This window comes from Prunus dulcis, chromosome 1, assembly GCF_902201215.1.
Source record: "Prunus dulcis chromosome 1, ALMONDv2, whole genome shotgun sequence".
NCBI lineage: Eukaryota > Viridiplantae > Streptophyta > Magnoliopsida > Rosales > Rosaceae > Prunus > Prunus dulcis.
The window spans coordinates 25,390,676-25,408,797 of NC_047650.1; the positions used below are offsets into that span (position 1 = coordinate 25,390,676).

At 38.6% G+C, this 18,122-nt stretch overlaps 1 protein-coding gene across 5 annotated transcripts; it reads right to left on the minus strand.

The window, feature by feature from the left end:
- Positions 1-163: 163 nt before the first annotated feature.
- Positions 164-3,956, minus strand: LOC117615834 (magnesium transporter MRS2-5). Of its 5 annotated transcripts, none has more exons than XM_034344995.1 (7): positions 3,843-3,956; positions 2,496-3,140; positions 2,177-2,247; positions 1,765-1,893; positions 1,078-1,419; positions 560-607; positions 164-449 (listed from the first exon to the last, which is right to left on the minus strand). In XM_034344995.1, exons 2-7 carry the CDS (start codon positions 2,929-2,931, stop codon positions 219-221), a joined length of 1,257 nt encoding a protein of 418 aa, XP_034200886.1. In that variant the 5' UTR covers positions 2,932-3,140; positions 3,843-3,956; the 3' UTR covers positions 164-218. The 5 variants fall into 5 exon arrangements, with proteins under 5 accessions (XP_034200886.1, XP_034200887.1, XP_034200888.1 ...); XM_034344996.1 differs by having other exon boundaries at positions 2,496-2,987; positions 3,843-3,954; XM_034344997.1 differs by having other exon boundaries at positions 2,496-2,970; positions 3,814-3,952.
- Positions 3,957-18,122: the final 14,166 nt, after the last annotated feature.

Here is an 18,122-nt window from a genome sequence, read left to right on the forward strand (position 1 = left end):
TACGAGAATGTTTTCCTAAGTAGGTTGCCGAGGAGCCATCTCTAAATATAGTTTCAGAGTTCTACATATCATTTCCTGATTGACGCAATTTTAACGTAATAGCTGTGTTCATTACATGTTCTAAAATCACCTGGAATTTTCTATTCTGATAAAGAAAACCCAATTTTCACTGTAAGATTGTGTCTTCATTCTCATTGATTTAGTTTTCTCTCTATACTTTACAATGGAAAGATCCTTTTGTACCTAAAATAAAGTAGAAAAGAGAAGTACAAGAACCCACAGGCAACACCACAAATAATGAGAACCCAGCTGAATGTCGATGGATTATCAAAAATAGAATCGGGAAAATTCATTCCAAAAACTGCTGTAACTGCAGCAAAAATTGTGGCCACGAAAGTAGCTGCTGTAAGAAGCAACTCAAATTGTATCAGATGGTTCTGAACATTGCCCTGTCCATTAACAGAGTATAATATTAGAATACATTTTATAGTAGTTCAAAGAAATATAGTCAAAAGGCAATCTAAGATTTAGAAAATGGAAGCTGTTAATCAATCCTTACCAGTTTAAAGTTAATCAAATCTTCAGTATCATCAATGTATTCTTTTAGCTGCACCACCAATACAAGAAATAATTTTTTGTCAATCACTCACCAGTCAACAGTTTAATTTTAATCAAATCTTCAGTATCATCAATATATTCTTTCAGCTCCATCACCAGTACAAGATATAAATTTTTCAAGAAGTGTCTGCATAGTAGAGTGACAACTCTTCAAGGTCACTTAGCCAAGAACCATATCTCAATATTGATAAAATCAGTCTTTATTATATTAGTACTAAGCAACTCTCTCTCTTAGTCTCTTTTTATTAGCTCAAATGGACCAGGGTATTTGATTAGGAAGTCTAAAACTCAAAGCGTTCTGATTCTTTCCTATTGGTTAGTTTTATTCTTATTCTTTCATGATACAGATGATAAGAGGTTTCTTACTGATTTATAAACAAACAGTAGTAAATTCATTTTTCAAATACTACAATTTCGATAAACCTAAAAACTATAAATACGTAACAAAACATCTCATACCGATAACACCTCGCTGAGAGTATGGTCAATGACAACAAAGTATGCTTCAAGCAGCATTTCCAGTTGTTCAATGTTTTCTCCACTATTAGATGAACTCATTAAGCTGGGTCTGCTTGAACTCACAATACTGCTAAAAGCCCTTTGCAATTTATGTGCTCCACTGATTGACCCCACTGGAGAAACAGGAGCAGATTTTGAGCCCACTCTTTCCATACTTGAGGTGTCAGTTTGAAAACCAAGGTCACTTAGGGGATAACCCTCTGACCTTTGTTTCTTCTCAGTTAGGTACATCTCGGCCATGTCACCGTCATCATCCATGAGATGTTCTATTTCATCACGGACCTTGAATAAATTAAAAGAAATTACATTGAGGGGATGAAAAGCAATAGATATTAAGAAACAGATGCTCTATTGTCACCCAAGTTTTTTTTTATCACAAAGCCTCCCATATTTTTGCCAACTTTATAAACCCAATTTTACCCTTATTCATCTAGTAATATAACAAATGAAAGAATAAGAAACTCCCATTCACCCCCTCCTTCCCCATGCCAGCTGGCCCTTTCTTTCTAAATATTATAAGTTCACAAAATTAAAAAGCAGAAATAAATGAGGGTAAATATAAATTTACATACGACTACAACAGAATAATCAACATTATGAAACTAAGTATACTCTATCATGTTTTACCTTATGAACTCGTTGCGTCACGGCAAGGAGGTGCCCTTTGAGTCTACGCACGCGCTCTAGATTAAGAGTGTTTATAGATAATGCTAGTTCATCCAGCACAGGGTATATCTCCATTGCCAGTTCTTTTACCTATCATATTGATGAAGTTCATTAATGTAATTGATTTACATTGATGATGATCGCTGCTTCATTGTGCTGGTATTGTTCAATTTTTCTTCGTATGATCCAACAATTCACAATACAATATAGATAGAGTTCTGAAAGATGACATATACATGACTAAGGACATTACCAATTGGTGACAATTATATCTCCAGAATGTAGTGAGCAAGAACTTTGTAGGATTATCTAAAACATAAATTCAGCAGGTACCAAAAATAGTTACGGTGCTGTGCTGTAGATAGATGGATACCTGGGCATCTAGAGACGAGCAGGTTAGTTCCAAAGCCAGCTCCAATGCTCTAAACTCGAAAGGCAAGTCATCTGAATCAAATTAGACTTGTTGTCAGAAAAGTATTAGACATTTAGTGTTACTTAAATGATTAAAAATATTATGAAAAGAAAATCTTAACTTTTGGTAAAGAAACAAGTTGTCACTTAGTTTTAGTGGAAACCTTTTTTACTGTCAGATTAGATACTTTTGGGAATGGCATAAAAAGGTTATCACTGGCATACATGTGGAAAGTATGAGTAAAAAAGCATTAGGTATTACACACAACTAGTTTCCTTACCAGATTGATCTTTGTTTGACTGTAGGCGTTTGCACAATTCAGACTTGTACTGAACAACACATCCATCCAGAGAATTCATCAGGATAACCTCATCAGCTGTGATTATACACCTGATCTGTTCAAGACTAACAACAATAGCTTTCTCCCTTCCTAATATTGTAGAAGGGTAAATGAACAAAGGATCCAAAAGTCGGAGATCTCTGGCAGGCAAAGAACAATGTCTCATTATAGTAGCCTTGTCAAGCTCCAAAATGCTTGTGTTCCCAAGTGGATCAATCTGTATCCATGAACGACTTCCATGACCTCTCTTCTTCAGTCCCTGAATACCGGACCACCCACGAATTCCATGTGCATGAAAATTCGCACTCCCAGTATTATTAGAGGAGGTCGATTCTGGAAGATCAGATGGAAGTAAAGGGGTTCGTGATCCTTCCATTGGATTTTATTCACCCTGCTTTGGGTGCTAATCCAGAACCTGGAAGAAGACAGCGTCTATGCTGGTGCATATTAAATGGTGCTAAAATGCAACACCAAGCAACAACAGCCATGTCTGATCAAGCTAGTTATTGATGAATGTATATGCATGAAACCACAACCACTGTATCAACCCTCATTCATGTTCTTGGCGCATGTATAAAGTAGAATCTGAAAATTTTAATTCAACATTAGAAATTCTTTTTCGGTAAATTGTTTTAAAAAGTATAAACTCATCAATAAGATATAAAAGAAAAGTGAAGGGTTTGTACGTGAATCACTATTCTGGAAAACCACACTTTGGAGAAAGTATTTAATATCAATTCATGAATTCTACTCGCTTCAACGAAGAAAAGAATGGAACTTTATGATGTACTTCATGATTGAGTCTCAACATAAAACTATGATATACCACAACTAATTGAGTGCCATTATTGGGTCGATCCACATTTTGAAGTCAAAAACAGGAGAGTGCAACAGAGGATGAATCAACATAAATTAAAAGTAACAGTAACAGTAACACGAACAAGTTCGATTTCCTAAACTGATGTGAAGACAGACTCTATTGACCTTATTTCTTTTTGTGGGTTCGGAACACACAGAAATTTAAGAACAGTTTTCCTTAAACCGCATGTATTAATAGTCTCAAACAGGACCACCTAAATCCAATCCATCATGGTCAAGTAAATTTCCACAAAAACAAAGAATGAAAAGAGAAAAAGAAAACTCATCAGTTTAAATGATTGCTAGGAAGCAACGAGAGAACCCCATTGAACGAAATCAGCAAATGACAAAGAATCTAAGAAAAACCCAGATAGAAAAATCAAAGAAAACCAATAATCACCTTGTGAAAAGAGCTCGAGATTGACCAACCTGAGATTGAAAATGCTCGATGGCCCAAGTTGAAAACTTGAGAGAGAAGCAGAAGATGTGCCCCGTCCCAGTGAACAGAAGAACCCGATGGCATGGCCGAGATAGTATCCACCTACCCGCCCCGTTAACTTTGGTTTATCTTATAAAACTAAAGTAAATTTAGGTTTTACACATTAAAAAACTTTCACTTTTTAAAAAAATCAAAACTTTTTTAAAAAAAACAGAAAAACATCTCAACTTCTAACCTAAAGGTATATAAATGTAAAGAATTTCTTATAAAATTCAAAAATAAATAAGGATAATTTTGCCCATTTTGATTTCTTTTAAAAAATTTCTCCCTCCTTTGATCTTTTTCAAAATCTCCATAAAATTAATTTATGAATCCCAATAATGTTGCCCCTAAATATTATAAATATATATTTTTTTCTTTCTAAAATGTGGTCTTATATTTAATGTATTTAAATCATGTGCCTTTTTCTTTTTTTGAATAGTTAAATCATGTGCTTTTGAATTCATGTTGAACATTAGTCAATCTTTTTATAAATAGGAAATTTTAAACTACTTTAATGTTTTAAGAACTTTGAACTTGGTGTAAGTCTGAATACCATGCTAATGCTCCGTTTGTGATTGCTTTTTTCGGTCAAAAATTTGCTTAACTTTAAAGTTAAGCAGTTTAAAGTATTTGGTAAAAATAAAATATCATGCTTATTTTAAAATTAATGGTCTTTTGATAACAGCTTTTTAAAGCTGCTTTCAATTGAAGCAGCGCGCTCCCTTTAATGAAATTTTCGCAATTCCACAATACCCTTATTAGATTAGATAATTATCCTCACGTATTCCTCTCAAATTTGCAGACACTAAAGTTCATCTTCACGTAACCTCCCAAGGCTCAGTCTCTGTCAATCTCTTTCACAAGGTAGATTATCAATCTCTTCAAAGTTATTGATTATAATTTTATGGGATATATTTATTCTTCAATCTCTCGAAATTTTTATATATGTGCTGCTTTTGTTTTTTGTTTTTTCTATTGGTTGTGCTTATTATGTATATCTGATTCTTGTGTTGGAAATTTTTCCACACGAAAACTTCCTGGCCAAATCAAATCCATGGTTTCTTCAAGCATGAAAGGTGTTCATGCCATCCCAAAACCTGTGATGGGTCACTAAATATAGCCACCATTGAAGACCCATCTGATATGCTTGGCTTCTGCACAAGTGAGTGAGGTTGGACACCTAGTGACCTTGCTGCAGCCACAGGGTTGAATGGACGCCCCATTGATGACGTCATCATTGTGTGCTTTTAGAATCATTCAAATTTGTTGATGTGAGTAGATAGAGAATGAATTGGTGCGTGTTGTAGGTTAGCTGTGATAAGCAATTATTAAGAAGAAAACAAAAACACAAAAGTAGTCATAACAAAGCTCATGAATTCATAGAATTTTATTCCACAACTGATATATGTATTATTCTTACTGTTTCTTATTTTTATTTTCTAGAGAGCTTGATTAAATAAAAGAAATAAATATTTGCTCTTTATTTTTATTTTCCATAAGTGATATATGTATAGTTTTTCTTTGACTTTCATTAATCTTTTGTAAAGCTTCTGTTTTGTGAATAAATATCAAAACTGCAAACCCAGAAAATAAGGGAAAAATATATGGGAGTGTGTTTGAATCCTTGTCATCTTGTACGACTTGGTGTATTGCTTTTGATGTATGTAGTTTTGCCTATAGGTAATTACTTAGGCACTATGCATGTTTTTGGTAAAAACATTATTTTATGGAACCTACTACTGTGGTGATCTCTTGATCTTCGTTGGAATTTATTCAGTACATAATTATGTTTGCTTATCCCATACCTTGAGAGTTTAAATTTGTACATACACAAGGTTGTTCTGATAGAATATGAAGTGATTGTGTATTATGGTATTTGAGGCTAAAAAAAATTAGGTTATATTTGGTCCTAGAAAAAAAAATCTAGGAGCATCTTCAATAGTAGTAGTGTTGAGGCCCAAAAAATCTAAGGCTAGGCTCAAATATATTTCTAGCCCAGTACGACACCTCACTTGGGTACGCAAGAGTTCATCATATGCGCTTGCACACGTGCCACGCCAAACAAATAAGTAACATGCCACACTATAAGCTTAAGTAGGCTCAAGCCACGCGAATGCCTGGGACTTGCTGAACGGGTTGTGGTATGTATGTTTACGAGCATTCACGAGGCCCATTGATGGGCCAAGAAGTGGAAGTTTTGGGCTGCTTGGGAGCCCCAAAACTCGAGCCCATTTCTTGAGCCCAAAAATGAAAGGACTCGCCCCGAATTATTCCCAAAATTCGAGACGAATCCTTTGGAATTCCTGACATCCCCCGATGCCGGCCCACTTACTAAAGACCGAGACTTTCTGCCGAAATTTTGGCAGAGTCTCCCCTATAAATTGGACATTTCCCAAAATTTATACCTGCATAAAAACACAATTTATATTCCCAACTGGCAGCATGCACAATAAAAATTCATGCAATTTACATAAATGGCCTTCGGCCTTCCAAAAATTCTCAACCAACTATCAAACGATTCAAATACAAATTAAGACTAACATTTAGTCTGCGGCTGCACCTAATAACCTTAGGCTGCCTACGTCCCCTCCTTGAGGGATCAAGCCACACGTAGTTCTCCCATAAAACCTAAATACCCACATAGGCAATATCTCAATTCTTTTCTCTTTAATTCACATAATCTCCCCATACGCCGGTACTACCAACGCCACGTATGGGGCCTGTCAACACGCCGGAAAACCTACGCCACGTGCGACCATACCATACTATCATAATCTCTCCCCATACGCCGGTGCAACCAACGCCACGTATGGGGTCTGTCTCAACGCCGGATGACCTACGCCACGCGAGACCTGCACATCATATCACATATCTCCCCATACGCCGGTACAACCAACGCCACGTATGGGGCCTGTCGACACGCCGGATAACCTACGCCACGTGCGACCTCAACACAGTATCTCACAATCTCCCCATACGCCGGTACAACCAACGACACGTATGGGGCCTGAATATCATATCACAAATCTCCCCATATGCCGGTACAACCAACGCCACGTATGGGGTCTGTCCACACGCCGGATAACCTACGCCACGTGGGACCTAACTTTCACTTGGTGGTACTCGTAGTGAATCCAAAATCCGGGAAAGTACTTAAGGTAGTGCATAAAGCACTCCAACTGACATTCTAGACGCTTTTGTACCCTTGTACAAACATATAATTCTAATTATTGTGTAACCCTTCACAAGAGTCTAGCACCCGATAATCTCCCCTGGAAAGTTAAGATTACTCCGGGAGCCTCACGGTCAACCAAGGGTCAAACTACTCTAACCCTGGTCAAACGGACCTGCAGAACCCACGACCTCCAATTTCTGATCCGAAAGTCCCTATGGGTTTTACTAGGTATAGGACACTTGTCCTGCAAGTTTGGTTCAGATCGGACGGTCGGATTGCTCACGATCGCACGATCTGACAATTAATATAGAATATAAACTTTAAAATTGTTAATCGGAACATCCGGGGCTCCGATTCACAATCCGTGAATTCCTACACGATCCTAGAATTACCTAGATTAACATATATTAAATTTGGGTCCATCCAACGGTCCCAACCTATCGAACCCGGATAACGCGTAATAGGCGATATCCGTTCGATAGTCAAACGACGTCCGAATTGAGATCCGCGAAATCCTACGCACTCGTGACAACTAGGAGATCGCATTGGGACAATAATGCCCTTATGCTACAGTGCCCACGCGCTGCCACACGCGCGGGCAGCGTGTGGGTGTCCAAAGCGATAAAGCTTCGCTGGAAAATCTCAACATCTCGGGCCAAGACTTCTACCCTAGGTATAACACCCTATTTGGAGTCACTTTTGTTCTTGGGCCTACCCCAAAAAGTGACCGGAAGTGGCCGAAAACCCATTCCCAAAATCGGCAGAATTTCAATTCGTAAATCGAATTACCTACGCTCAAAATCGATGCAATCCTACCCAACCATCAGCTAGAGCATGAAAAATAGGTAGAAATCCATACCTTACTCATCTGAATCGGTGGCCGGAGGAGGGAGATCGAGCTCCTTGAATTTTGGGTTAAATTCGGTCGGATTTTTGCATTTTTCGGCGAGCACAGGTGGTTCCGGTGGCTGGGATTGGTCGGGATGGAAAGAGGAGGATGGCACGGTTCTTTTGGGACCCGTGCCACCCCAAGTGGTGGCCGGATGCGGCGGCGGCGGCCCAAAAACCGCCGCTGTGAACAGTAACTCGGGGGGAGGGGGCTGTTTCTGCGCAGGGGGGAGAGAGAGAGAGAGAGAATCTGATTTTTATAAAAAATCCCATTTCAAAATATTTACGATTGTGCCACTGGGTTTCTTTTGACCATATCTCTCTCGTTACAACTCCGATTCGAGCCCACTACGTGTCTATGAACTCGTCTCAGTACGACCTATCCAAAAATACAAGTCACTACCCCAAACTCTCTCCGGTTAAGAATATGACCAAAATGCCCTTAATAAATAAATAATTTAAATAAGGGTTAAATTTGGGGTCGGGGTGTTACAAAAAATGTGGGTAAGAATGAAAGAGAGAAAAATGTAGCTCATTATCTTAGAAAATTGACCCATCACCTTAGCAAAAATAGTTTATCACTTTAGAAAGTTGGCCCATCCCCTTAGTGAACTAGCCCATTACCTTAAATAATGGCCCAAATGACCTATAAAATATCTGAAAGTCTCCAGCACATGGCTGGAGACAAAACCACGACAAAAGCCAAAGGTTACTTATGCATACAGGCTGTTGGGAATCTCCAGCACATGGCCAAAGATAAATCCCAACATAGGCCATCCAAAAAACTAAAGGATACTTGAGCAAAACAACCTTCAGACCAGCGTCATTACCCACTCATTTCTTCTACCAGCTCTTGCCATGAAATAAGGAAGAAGAGAATGAGAGATGGTAGCCAAAAATAGGAGATTGTCACAGGGACAGCTGTGGGAAGGCTCTAGAGCTTTCAAAATCTTGTCTCTATGTGTTTGGACCGAGAAATATTTCATAAAATAGGGATGAATCAAAGGAATATAAGAGAAATGAAAAGGGAGACTTGGCTGATTTGGAAAGAACCAACTAGGGCTTCTTAGGAAGAATGCGCTTCCAATGCCTGTAAAAGGAGGCACCTTCTATCTACCCAGCAAAACAACTCAATTGAAGGCAAGCAACCACATCCAGAGAGAGCAAGCTTCACCTTTCATCCTTGGAACCATTCAATTTCGAGCCCTATTCCTTCATCTCTTCCCATCTCCTCATTTGGCAAGCCATTCCAGAGCTTGACGAAGCTTTCGTCAAACTGTCGGAAAATTACCCAAAACACCATTCTTCCATCCTAATATGTGTCTCTCTTTTCTCAGCAAATTCTCACGAAATCATTTGCTTTACACCTCTGTTTCTCGTAGAAAATCTTGTATCTCTCTCTCTCTCTCTCTCTCTCTCTCTCTCTCTCTCTCTCTCTCTCTATATATATATATATATATATATATCTCATGCTAAACTCATGAATGCTTAGCTTCCATGCCACAAACTTCTTAAGCCAAGCCAAGAATTTATCTGTAAGCAACTGTTGTTTTTGTTGGTGAAGATAACCAGGGTGCTTTCTAAAGCTTCACTACCCTTTCAAAGCATTCTTGAGGTCTGATTCTTGAACTCAGACACATGGGGTAATTTCACCCATTTGTTCCTTACGGCAGCCAAGGATTGAAATATCGGCTGATACACTGATATATCTGCCAATATATCGGTATTTTCAACTGTCGACATCGATATTGGGGGGTAAGGCCATATCTTCCCTTGTATCGACGATATATTCCCGATAAGTGCGATATCCCCGATATTTCCCGATACCCATAACAGAACCCAAAAAAAAATCAGAAGTTTTGAACTCAATTGAAGCAAATTGAAACCCAAAAATAGCTAATCCTTACCCAAAACCCTATAATTTATTAATGTGAAGAATCTATGCACAGTCCACTGCCCACATAACTCCAATCCATCTGAAAAGGACATGGCGATCAGTTTTGGATCCATGAGCATATGAACTAGACCTAGTACTAACTCAAATGAATCTTATGATGGCTATGGTTATGTCATGTTTGATTATAGTGGAACTAGTTATGGAGCTCAAGATGATAAAAAAGATTATGGACCTACTAGTTGGTTAATCCTAACTATCCCATATATGGGAGGACAATAGGGAGCTCAAGAGAGACCTATGTGCACCATGTTCAAATGTGGCTTACAAACTGCTCGGGTTACATGACTTGGTATGACTATTGTATAAATCTAGATTGTTGTTCCTCATTGTTTGAACCTCATAAGAGCTCTTCACTTATGTAGATGGACACTTATCTAAATTATAATCCAATGTTTAAATAAACTATGGATTTATGCATGGTTTATTCATTCTCATTAACATTTTATTTTCAAACTTTTAATTTACGCGCATTACATACAACTTATATTTCATCATATATATATATATATATATATATATAAATCTTATTATTAGTAAATTTTGAGTTTTATTTGTTCAATACAATTATTGATAATATACATAACATCTATGAAAGTTTTACACCAAAATTATGTGTTTCAATGCCTATATCTGTCATTTTTGTTGATTTTTTCACGATACCTAAAACGATAAAGATATATCCCTGAAATATCCTTAAATTGGAGCTTGATATTATCTGCACAGTCGATATTTTAATCCTTGACAGCAACCCAGTCTATTTGTAGCTGCCAGAATGAAAAAAGCCCCTACAAGTAGCAAATTAAACTTTTTAAATTAAAGTTTGTTCACTTATGTGGCAATTTAAAAAGTTTTTTTTTTTTGGTTGAGAAATTCTAGGATTGAATTCATAATTCAGCTAAAAAAACCACTAACCACAAAGGGGCATTAAAATAAAGGAGCGGAATAATATCAAAATTAAGACATTCTGGTGTGCCTCCACTAACGATCATGCAGGATCGAAGAAACTTTGGCATAGACATCCCAACTAAGATTGCAAACGCAGAATAATCAAAAAGATATAAAGCTTGAAAAAACCAAGCCATAACAATACAAATTAAACTCTTACAAAGAAGAGATGAAAAGCTAAGGAGAGATAAGGCTCTCACAAAAGAGAGGTGAAAACTACACAAAGAACCCAAAGAGTTTGTGACTTATTTGGTACATAAAGAAACCACGAAAAGGATGGTAATGAAGATTCGACACTAAAATGCAGGTGGAGATCCGACCCCGAGACGCAGCCGCATGTGATGTTTGGAAAAAAATCATTGCAAAACGAAGACAAATAAGGGCATGGGCAGAGCCAATTAAGGCCCACAAGGGTCACTTGGCCGTTCTCATTATTTGATAGTTTGTTTTTGTATTTGTTGCAGTTAACTCAATTACTTTCTATATTACATGGCTGACCCTTATCATCTTTTGAGTTTACTCACTTTCTCATTTTCTTCTTTTCTTTGTTTACTATTTAAATCTCTAGACTATAACAATTAACCAAGTACACTACAAAATTCCTCTTGGCTCTAGTAGTATCTTTTTTCTAACACAACATCACATAAACACACGTCATAATTTGTAAGATTTTTTCTCGTGATTTCTTTAATTGAATGAGCCAATTAATTAGGCAAAATTATCACTCTCGCTATTCAAGGTTGACACTCCTTGAAAAAATTTCTAGCTCCACCACTGAATAAGGGAAACTTTTTGTCTCTGAAAATGAGGGGAGAAGAGAAGGAGAAAGAGAAGAGCACCCCTCAAAGTGAAAACATATGTATGAGGGGTTTTTTTGGGAGAGAGAGGGCTAGGGTTTGGGAGAGAGGGCCGCAATTTGAAAAGGTTTATTTGCTACTTGAATAATTTTTGCTCCAACAGACTCTCCAATTTAATTAATGCAATATCATGGAAAAGAATGAAAACATGTGAAAAATGTCTATATATTTATAATATGAAAATAAAAAAATGCATGTTTTTAACATGACTTATTATCACAAAACGTCCCTAAGGTTTACAAAACTATCTGATTGCATCATTAATGCTTTTTTTTGTGTCATTCGTGGTCCTCAAGGTTAGTATGTGTGATCACAAATGGTCTCTGCCGTTAGGTTCCGTAAAAAACTCTGTTAATTTGTTGATGTGGCATATATATATCACAAAACATCCCTGAGATTTATGCACCTATCACAAATGGTCCCTACAAATTTTTTTAATTTTTTAATTTAAAAATGTATATTATATTTTAAATACATGTGACACTATATTATTGTAGATGTGGGATTCATATATATGCCACATCAACAAACTAATGGAGTTTTTTAAAAATAATTTAAAAATGAAAAAACTAAGGGTTTAGGTATGTCCTCAAGATTAGAATCCTTCTATAAATGGTTTTTTCATTTATAAATAATTTAAAAAAGAAAACCAAAATTTTATGAATTTTAAATTAAAAAATTCGTAGGCACTATTTATGATAAGTGCATGAACTTCAGGAATGTTTTGTGATATATATATGCCACATCAGCAAACTATCAGAGTTTTTGATGGAACCTAATGGCAGGGACTATTTGTGATCGCACATACTAATCTTGAGGACCACGAGTGACACAAAAAAACATTAAAGATGTAATCTGATAGTTTTGTAAACCTTAGGGATATTTTATGATAATAAGCCTTTTAACATTTCAAAGTAGGTTTCATTTTCCTGAAGTAAAATTAAATGTTTTAGAGAGTCAAAGTCAACTTAACATTCTTGAATAGTGTTGAGGCCCAAAAAATCCACACTTCGGCCCAAATAAATGCTCAGCCCAATGCAATACCTTACCCAGAAGAAACCCAATTTGGGCACGCGAAAGCCATATGCGCTTGTACACATACCACGCCAAGCAAATAAACAACGCGCCATGCTACAAGCTTAAGTGGGCCCAAGCCACGCAAGATGCCCGGGGCTTGCTTGAGTGGGTTGTGGTATGGAAGGTAATAGGTCGTCATGAGGCCCATTGATGGGACGAGAAATGGAGGTTCCAGGTTGCTTGGGAGCCTCTGAACCCAAGCCCATTTCTTAAGCCCAAATATATGGGTGAGCAAAAAGGGAAAATAACCCAACCAAAATAACTCAACCAAAATTAGCCCAATCAAAGAATAGCCCAACCAAGAAGCCCATCATTCAACAAAAATAGCCCATTTACTTAGTGAACCTTGTCCCATACAATTGCCATAGATGAACCACAAGCTCCAGCACCTAGCTGGAATAGAAGCCACGAAAAGGAAGTTTGAAAGTTCATTGAATAAGGCTGCTGGGCAGTGCCAGCACATGGGAATGGATCAAGTTCCAAGACAAAACACCAGAGAAACCAAGGATGTTAACATGCAAGCTCCCAGGAAGAGAGACACTCTTTAAACCAACATACACATCCCAACTCCTTCCCTATCAAAACTGGTTATAGGAAAGAGCGAGAAAGAAAGGAAGAAAATGGCTGGAAGTAGAAATCTTCTACTGAAGCAGCCGCAGGAAAGGAGGCCTTGAGCTCCAAAATCCCTGATTTTGTGCAAATAGATAGAGAAAAATCTCACTAAAACAGGAAAAGTCAAGAGAGGAAAGGAAAAGGGAAGGAAAACCTTGCTAAGATGGGGAAGAGACCATTAGGGTTTCTTGGGGGAATGAGGGTTTCCCGCAGCTATAAAAGGAGGTCCCCTCCACCTAGCAAAAACCAACCCAGGCTGAGAGAGCAAGCTCCCTCTCTTACTAGCAAAATCCAGTAGCCCTATTCACTCTTCTTCTTCGTTCTTCTCTGTTAACAGACTATTTTCAGAGTCTGTCAAGCTGCCGGAAGAAGTAATGCCCTTCCTTTAGCCCCTTTTAGCCAAGATCATCCTGCAAACCTTGTCTCCCTCATCTTAAACACTCCCATTTCTCCCTAGGAAGCCTTATTCTCCTCTTTGGTGCTCAACTCATGCTGACCTTGCTCCCATGCCACAATCTCCTCATACTAAGCTAAAACTTTATCTGTAAGCAAGCATAAATTACCTATAAGCAGCCATCATTTTCATTGGTGAAGATAACCAGAACACTTCCTAAGGCTTTACTGCCCTTTCGAAGTGCTTTTGGGGCTTAATTTTTGAACTCAGGCACAAGGGGGCAATTCCAGTAATTTCCGCTTTACGGCAGCCCAGCCCATTTGCAGCTGCCGGAAGAAAAAGACCCCCACATAAATTGGCGACTTCACTGGGGATTAAGCCATTATCTTCATCAATGCCTCCAAGGAAGAAGGACAGAGCCAAGCTTGTCATCCAAACACCATCGCTGGAAGAGCTGCTGCTAGAAGCAATAAACCAGAGAAAATAAAGAGATAAGAACATTCCTTCCTGCCTTTTCTTTTTTTTGGCTATCTGCTTTGCAGAACAAACATGATATAGATTGCTCACATGCTCCCTTTGTTTATGCCTTAGATCTCCATTCTCAAGTAAGACAAGATCTTGTAAGAGGGCTGGGGGCTTTGGCAAATTCATCATTCATGCATTTGAGTGAACTACACATGCAAACTCCAAAATACTTGGGGGTTTCGTGCCAAGCAAATCTGTATAAGAAGAAAAGAGGAGTCAAAATTCAGTTCCAAATGACTTGGGGGCTTCCTGCCAATTAAAAAAAAAAAGGTCAAGCACAAGCACTTCAAAGTTTCTCATGCTAAACTAAGGTATGCCTTGGTTCCAAGAGTTGTGTGAACATTATTCACATCAGCAAGTCCAACTATATCATTCCAAGCCAAGTTACATTCTTCCAGCTCCTCCTCTACAAGCAAAGAATTTATGGCACTTGCCTCATTTCAAATCTTCTTAGCCCCTGCCCCATTTCAAACATCATGCTAGTATATGCGCTCCTTAACCCCCAAAGCTCAATTTATCCATGCAACTCAAGATTGAACAAGTCCTCTCTGGAATGCTGCTTGCATCACCTCCATCTTTAGCACTGCCCACAGAATGCCCTGACTTTCTATGCCAATCTCAGTTCCACACTCCACATGCTCTCTATTGGAAGCCAAAGATAAGAAATTCTTTCTTTTTCTTTCCTACCTTTTTAGATTTCACAATAAAATATATATTATCATGCCACATGCCATACTTGTAAAAGCAGCACGAGCATGTCATCTATTCAAATATAAACATGTAATGATAAATTTTTTATTATATATATATAAATCATGTTTTAGGCCAATACCAACAGAGTGAAGTTGGGCTATTCAGCTTCCTTTATCTCTTATCTTTCACTTTGAAAGGAATACAAACACTAGACATTTACACACTACTCAAAGCACGAATATCATCATGTGCTTTAATAATTGCCAAAGCATCACATGCTTGCATATTACTAAAAGCAACCTTTGTTGGTTTAATATTGATGTGTGATTCATTCATTAGTTAATGATGTTGAATGACATTCATTTGAAATCGACAAATATCAATTATATTCATTTACAAGTTGCAACATATGTATTATTTTAACCACCATCTGCTTTGGTCATGCAGAAATTATATATCTATCAAGCACTTTGTTCTTTTAAAGATGATGAGTACATTTCTCTACACCTCAAGCCTCAAGGAGCATGGGACCCTATGTTCCTGTACCGATCAGCATCTCAACATGCTCAGCAGCGCCAAGCCATGCCAACAACAAAATTGTGCCATAGGAGATGGTCTAAAGAGGAATCATGCCAAGAAAAAAACAATCCATCTCCAAAATCATGCAACTCAAGCATTTCACTTGGTGTTTCTAGCTGCCGGAAGCACAGAGAAGAAGCCATGCTATCATGCCAAATTGTCAACATTGCAATAGAGGGATATCCTAAGTTCATCTTGCCATGCAATACCCAAAGCCATCAAAGGCTATTTGGGAGCCTTATGGAAACATGGAAAAAGCTCACAGGTGTAAATATTCAAAACCTTCAAGTTATAGCACTCCATGGCCACTTACTGATGGACGGATGAATGGTTCCAACAGCGAAGTATTCAAATTGGACATGCCGGAAGAACGCCACTTGGGGGCTTCATTTAGTTAGCAAGATTATCAAGAGACAGCTGCCGTAACCTCTCATAACCTCACAAAAGTTGAAAAAAGTACAATGAGTTATGAGCTGCAAATCACTCCTTGATTAGTTGGGTTATGAGCTGCATGCAGGTAAAGCAGTAGCTGTGGCTCTGTTAAACAGAGCATGACAGCCTACTACAATACATGCCAAATACATGTCAATCTAAGCCACAACCTTTCATGCTATTGCAAGACATGCACACTCCTTGGTCCTTTCATACTTGGGGGCTTGATTTGATGGGAGTATTCATTAATGCAAAGTGGCTCAAGCTTTACTACAGCTAAGTTAATCTTATGTCAAGCACGCCACTTAGCAGTAAGACATGCCAAGCAAAGTCACTTGGATGGGGTCAGAGGCCATCAACAAGCTGCACGCCAAAGCAAAATAATATGGGGCATGCATTCTTGAGCTGTTGGAACAACGAAACCATTGTCCTCTTTTGATGAGCAACCAGAATATGCAAAACATCTGGGAATTTTACAAAGACCATACATACACTAGTCTGACCCTTTTTGGGTATGACAAGAGGGTGTTTTTCAGGCCTAGTGGTCAGACAAAATTTTGGCAACATATACCTTGTTTTTAAGGATATCCAACCTGTCAAAGAATCTCCAGCAGTTCATAAAAACAAATTTTGCCAACCAAGCAACATATATATATATATATATAAGACATGCAGATTACAACATGCCTCAAGCATTCAGAAATGGATACAAGCTCCAGTGATTCAACATTACATTACAAAGCCATAACGACATGGTCGTTAGAGTGTCTAAAAAAAAAAAAACTACAGTCAAAGCAAGATAAAACTACACATGCTAAAGACCCATGCAGCCTATGGTCTTCAAGGGAACAGAACCACGCGCCAAGATAATCAGTCACCAAGCCAAGAGGAGACAACCTGCAAGAAGAAGATGTGTGTTAAGACCAAGGGATGCTGGAAGGAGTAGCCCGATAAAAAAAACAAGAGAGGAATTATATACCTTGAAGCTGTGAAGAATGCCCAAAAAGAACGAAAGAAGCACTAGGAGATGATCTGGCTGTTGCCTCCGTCACACACTCAGCATTGTCGGCAGAAATACCCTTAGCAAAAAAAAGGGCATGCACTTCCCGGCACTGCTTGTCCAATTCCTGTTGCTTAATGATCAAAGTGTCGACAGCAGCTTTTACCTCACTGGAACCATGTGATAATTTCATGCTTTGAATGGCCCGCACTCCAAAGACAGCACATGCTAGGTTCCTCACAAGGTTGATGAAGAAGTCCACATGAGAGCCCAGAGTTATGGCCTCACATATCTTAAGCGCCACCATCAAAGAAGGCTTTGAACGCCATGAAGGAATTCTCCCAATCTTGCCAAGACATGCTTTTCTCCGATAAATGCCCTACGGAGGTGGAAACATCACCGTCCTTATGGTTGTCATCAATAATCTCACCACAAGGCGCACTGCTGGAAGCTGTGGAGAGGTGCCGGAAGTTGTGTCGGATGTGCTTAGGAAAGGAGGCAGCACTGCCGAAAGCTGTGGAGAGGTGCCGGTAATTGTGTCAGATATGCTTATGAAAGAAGGAGTAGGAGGCAGCACTGCTGGAAGCTGTGGAGAGGTGCCGGCAGTTGTGTCAGATGTGCTTATGAAAGGATGAGCAGGAGGCTGCGCTGCTGGAAGGTGCAGGGGAGTGTCGGCAGCTACGCTGGACGTCCCAAGAGGAGGAGTAGGAAGTGTATCCTCCGCGACTCGTGAGATGCTCTCAACCTAAAAAAAAAAAAAATTGGTAGCATATACCTGGCATCTATCACAACCCGACCTGTTAAAATCTCAAGCAACTCATGCATTTCAGCCAAGTAGAGTGTACAGAACAAGCTGGAAATCTTTATCTCAATGCATTCCAAATCGCAACAATTCATGCATTTCATTATTTCCAACCAAGCAAAGCATACAAAACAGGCCGAAGCTCAATATCTAAAGCATTCTACATCAAAAGTTCTGACAGAAAGTATGGAACAATGTTGTGTTCCAAGTTTCCGACAACATGAGCTTTAGGCTCTCCAAAAAAAAGGGGTACAACTCGAGCCCAGACGCAGTCAACTATGCTAAAGATCGA

Excerpts from the sequence above, each read along its gene's own strand:
- LOC117615834 (XM_034344995.1), bottom strand. The coding sequence starts at position 2,931 with ATGGAAGGATCACGAACCCCTTTACTTCCATCTGATCTTCCAGAATCG. Across the intron at positions 1,420-1,764 it reads TGACGCAACGAGTTCATAAG|GTCCGTGATGAAATAGAACA; the intron begins GTAAAACATGAT and ends AATTTATTCAAG. Across the intron at positions 450-559 it reads ATTTGATTAACTTTAAACTG|GGCAATGTTCAGAACCATCT; the intron begins GTAAGGATTGAT and ends GTTAATGGACAG.